The sequence below is a fragment of the Austrofundulus limnaeus genome, unplaced genomic scaffold, assembly GCF_001266775.1.
Source record: "Austrofundulus limnaeus strain Quisiro unplaced genomic scaffold, Austrofundulus_limnaeus-1.0 Scaffold55, whole genome shotgun sequence".
NCBI classification, from domain to species: Eukaryota; Metazoa; Chordata; class Actinopteri; order Cyprinodontiformes; family Rivulidae; genus Austrofundulus; species Austrofundulus limnaeus.
Window position 1 is genome coordinate 1,908,150 of NW_013952457.1, and position 4,624 is coordinate 1,912,773.

A 4,624-nucleotide genomic window follows, 5' to 3' on the forward strand; every position below is an offset into this window, starting at 1 on the left:
TGTGTGTGTGTGTGTGTGTGTGTGTGTGTGTGTGTGTGTGTGTGTAGGTGTATAAAATCTGTTTCTCAAACAAGAAGCAGGGAGGTCTCATCAATAAGACACATCCATGCACAGACAGATTTAAAGCTATACGAAACCGTGAACGACAGGTATGCGTGTGGATCTGCTGCTGGAGGAAATCTATACAGAAAATTTACAAAATGCAACATTTGTCTTGATAAATACAAAAAAGGGCACCAGCATTGAGCGGAAAATGATAAAAGGGCTCTTTGTTGTGCCTTACAAAAAAAAAAAAAGGTAATGCGACCAAATTAAAAAAGAAAAACGGTTTTGCAGATTGGTGCGTGTGAGAGACGCACACCACGATCCATTTCACCGGATTCAAGCAGGAGATGAAATAACTGCAGCTACAGGGATTGATTTTCCTCTCTGCAGAACAAAAATCACCAAACTCCATCCCGCCCCCTCTTTGTCCACCCTTACCCGTGAAGAGGATCCACCACAATGGCACGAGGATGAGTCATCTTCCCTTCGATCAGGGTTTTGCGGGTCTGGGAGGCCTTTTCCAGCCGAGCCACGCTGATAGTTTTCTTTGGCCCGTCGTCTGTCCAGTACAAGTTGTCTGCCATCCAGTCCACAGCGATACCTTCCACTGTGTGAATCCCTGAGAAAAGGAAAGGCTGTTTGACTCACATATCAAAGGAGGACAGCTGTCTTTGCTGTTAATCCACTTTATTAAATTAAACTATTCTTCATGGATTGCATACAAGATGTAATATTTACTTAAATAAATAAATAMATATTTCATCCTAAACTAATCCGTTGGATTAGTTTCCCTCCATAATTATCTGCCATTGCTTTACCTTCCTTCAGAATAGTATCCCTCTCTGTCCCATCAATCTTCTGTCGACCAATGATGTAGCTGGTGGCGTCGGCGAAATAAATGAATTCGCTAGCGGCGTGAAAGTCCAGAGCTCTGGGGTTCATCAGATTCTCGATGGGGATCATGTACTCGTCCGGCACCTTGGCGTTCATATCCATGCCCCTGATGACGCCCGGGCGGCCTTTACCGTAGACCAGGAAGAGCTCGTGCTCCGGTTCTGCAGCAAAACAGGACAACGAGGGCTCAACTCAGAAACCGCATCTTCACAAAACAAGCACCAAGAAATGCTACATCCCTACAGGAAAACAGAGTATATTTTAACTGAGACAAAGAGGAAGTGTGAGGTAGTTCAATTATGTAGCCTCAGTAGGGAGATCGATATAAAGCTGTTAATTGTTAGATAAAAACGAGCTGAATCAGGCTGCAGATCCTGGGGTCTGGACTTAGCTTTTCCTCACCCCTGAGAGATCTAACTCAGATCTTTACTGTTCCTGGCCTCGGGTCAAGAACGTTGACTCACTCTGGCTCCCAGCTTTAAATATGTGAACACCAGATCTGGATCTGCTGAGTCGACGTGGCGGTGATGTCGTTCCAACATTCTTGTTATTCAGACACTCACTTACATCATCAACACCAGCTGTGTGGCTCGAATCAATCTGAGCTCGTGTTTGAGCCGTGGAAGGAGGCTGTTTTAATTTGCACAACTAAAATGACAACTCTGAAGTCAGACTGTTCAGGTTTACAGTGACGATTAAAAGTATTCACTCTCTTGGATGTTTTATCTTCTTATGGCTGTCATAAATCAATCAGGATCAAAAGAAACATATTTTTTACAAAAAAAAACAACTTATTTAGTGTCAAAGTAAAAACAGATTTCTACAGAGTGATACCAGCTAAATAAAAATACATATTGTAAAACAGTCAGTTCAATAAGTAATGAGAAYAATTTGTATTTTTTATTTGTATTTAAATTTTAAAACTTTTCCCAAACAGCAGTCACACTCACTTTTGCAGGACTTGCCATCACTGCCCAGGCTAAATCCAGAACGGCAGCGACACGTTCGAGTCTTGTGTCCGTTACCAAGGAGACAGATGTCAGAGCAGCCTCCGGGCTTCCCAAACTGGTCCTCTTCACATGCATGGCTGCGCACTGGAAACCAAAAGGGACAATGAAATCTCCGAGGCAGAGCTAGGAACACCTCACACTGCAGACGACTTATTTATTTTTCATTGACCTTCATTCAACCAGGCAAATCCCACTGAGCTCACAGATCTACAGATGAACCAACTGAGCGTGTTTTTTGCTTTGTGGGAGGAAACCAGAGGACCCGCAGAAAACCCACACAAGCACGAGGAGAACATACAAACTTTGCACAGAAAAACCCCGGGTCTGAGCCACTGTGCTGCTAAAATGATTGATTAGTGTTAGGGATGCTCGATAATATCGGCTAACCGGTATTAGCATTAAAAAGTTAAATCTCTACATATTGGTACTGATTTTTCTGATAACAAAAGCCCGATGAATTAACGGCTGGGTTTGAGCAAAATGTGTTAATAAATGCTTGTGGTCCAGAGACGTTCACCGGTGCGCAATTGATTAAATCAAACTGGATTATCTCAGGGAGAGCATGATCCAAACTATTGTTTGAGACAATTTGTTAAAAATATATCGCACTTTTCTCTAACTTCAGTTAAATGGTTTTTATTTTGTACAGACAATGTTTACCTATGGAACGCATCCAGTGGGGTATCAAAGAGCAGGCATARTGTCCCTGACAGGAGATATGTGATGTCACCTTAATATTGGTTTGTAATATCGTTTAATATCAGAATCGGAAATTAAGTGTTGAACAATATCTGCAAAAAGTCAATATGGAGCATCTGTAATTAGTGCGGGTGTGAGGGTCCACCCACCTGGAGGCTGCCGTCTCTGGTGGTAGACGTGCAGCGCTCCTCCTTTGTCCACTCTGGTCACCACCTGGTAATCTGTGCTGTTGAAGCGGTTGATCCTGATCACGCTGGTCTTTGGCTGCATGTTGGCGTTGTCTGAGTTGGTGGCGTACAGATAGTTTTCAAACACCGTCAGCCCATACAAATGCTCAATCTGAAAAAGATAAAAGGAAAATAAAATAAAAAAAAGAAACTTGATGGTTTTGAATCAAAAGCTCATAAAAACAGTTTACTTTTTCTTTACCTGTTGTAATCGTAGCTTCTTTATTTACAGTTTATTCTTAAAACCTGGTTTTCATTAAAGATTATTTATTTCCTGTCTGCATTTTCACGCCTGGGTTTAGTCACTGATTGTCACTGACCTGCTCTTCATTTAAAATCAGCTATTCAGGATACACAGTAATCACTTTCCTTTGTTCATGTCATCATATTGTTTGGTTTGTTTTTCCTCTCCGCTCATTCTCTCATTTTCACCTCCATTAATCCTCCCACTGCCCTTGGGTCAAAACGACCCACAAAGCCTCAGTTTTACAGCCTTATGGGTCATTTTGACCCAAGGGGCAGCAGGTGAGTTAACACACACCTTTTAGTTTCTACTCTAAATTTTCTGCTCTGCAGCACATTTGGTTTTTAAACCATTTAACTGAATGAATTCAGATTTTCTGGTTTCAGTTTCCTCCATCCTCAGCTCCACTTTTTGAGACGCTGTAATTAAAATTGTTTGCAGAGACCCAAGCTTAGAATTTGCACATATTTTACTTGCAAGGTGGATAAAAAGTCTTTCAAAAGACTTAATTGACAATTTATTTTCTAAGAGACTAATGTTGTTTACTGTCTGCTCAACAGCAAGAAGCACAAACAGTGTTGCGTTTGTATGGAATCTGGTACAATTCAGTGAAAAAATATTCATTTTTGTTTTGAACTTAAATCTTTTCCACCTTTTGACACGGAGTGAAAAAGCACCTTCAGCTGGACCATCGTTTTCTRAATAACTTCAAATTATTCTTTAGATTTCTCTTCAAATACGTCCTTGTATTGGMGGAGAAAACCGAGTGACCCAGTTTTTTTTTTTGGGAATATTTGTGAGTTTCTGCTTTTAACAACTCGGTGTTGGCGAATGTTGTAGCGTGAAAGGTTATAGCTGTCATCATGGTTACCTGCCATCAAATAAACCATGCGCACATACAAAGAGCAGAGGTTAAATGGTCTGTTATAAGTATTTGAGGTGAACAATTTGAAGACATATTCGCTCAGAAACTGCTATTTAGTTACAAGTTTCTACAAGTTAGAATTGAGGAACAAACGTTTAAAGCAGAACGGGAAAAGTGAGAATTTATACAGAAAAAAGTGTGAGAATTTCCACCTCTGAGGAGGAAAGTTGTGACAAACGGACATTGTAAAATCAATGATTTTGTGGTGATTTGAGGCTTATAGAGAGAAAAAAACACTTTGCTTTGATTGAATACAGAAGCTGGACAACAATCAGCATCAGACTGACTGAAATATGATCAATTATGCTCTTTAATCTAAACAAAACTAACCTAACTAACACTATCACCTGGACAAATCCATTTCACACATTATAAACAGTGATGAACTGAAAATCTCTTCTTTTTCTCTTAGTATTAAATTTATGCTTTAGTAAACAACTGCAACACTGTTTTTATCTACATGAAGGATGAGAATGTAATAATAACCTATTACTCAATGAAAACAAGTAAATAGTGTGTGTGTGTGTGTGTGTGTGTGTGTGTGTGTGTGTGTGTGTGTGTGTGTGTGTGTGTGTGTGTG

At 40.2% G+C, this 4,624-nt stretch overlaps 1 protein-coding gene across 2 annotated transcripts in view; it reads right to left on the minus strand.

Annotated features, from left to right (window-relative positions):
• The window catches only part of LOC106518065 (low-density lipoprotein receptor-related protein 1), a gene marked incomplete at its 3' end in the record, with an annotated part of 86,483 nt that overhangs the window by 22,805 nt on the left and 59,054 nt on the right, over window positions 1–4,624 (minus strand). For both annotated transcript variants that reach the window (XM_014009161.1, XM_014009159.1), the window contains 4 exon segments: window positions 484–664; window positions 864–1,100; window positions 1,890–2,033; window positions 2,798–2,987. In XM_014009161.1, coding sequence (XP_013864615.1) covers window positions 484–664; window positions 864–1,100; window positions 1,890–2,033; window positions 2,798–2,987 — 752 coding nt within the window.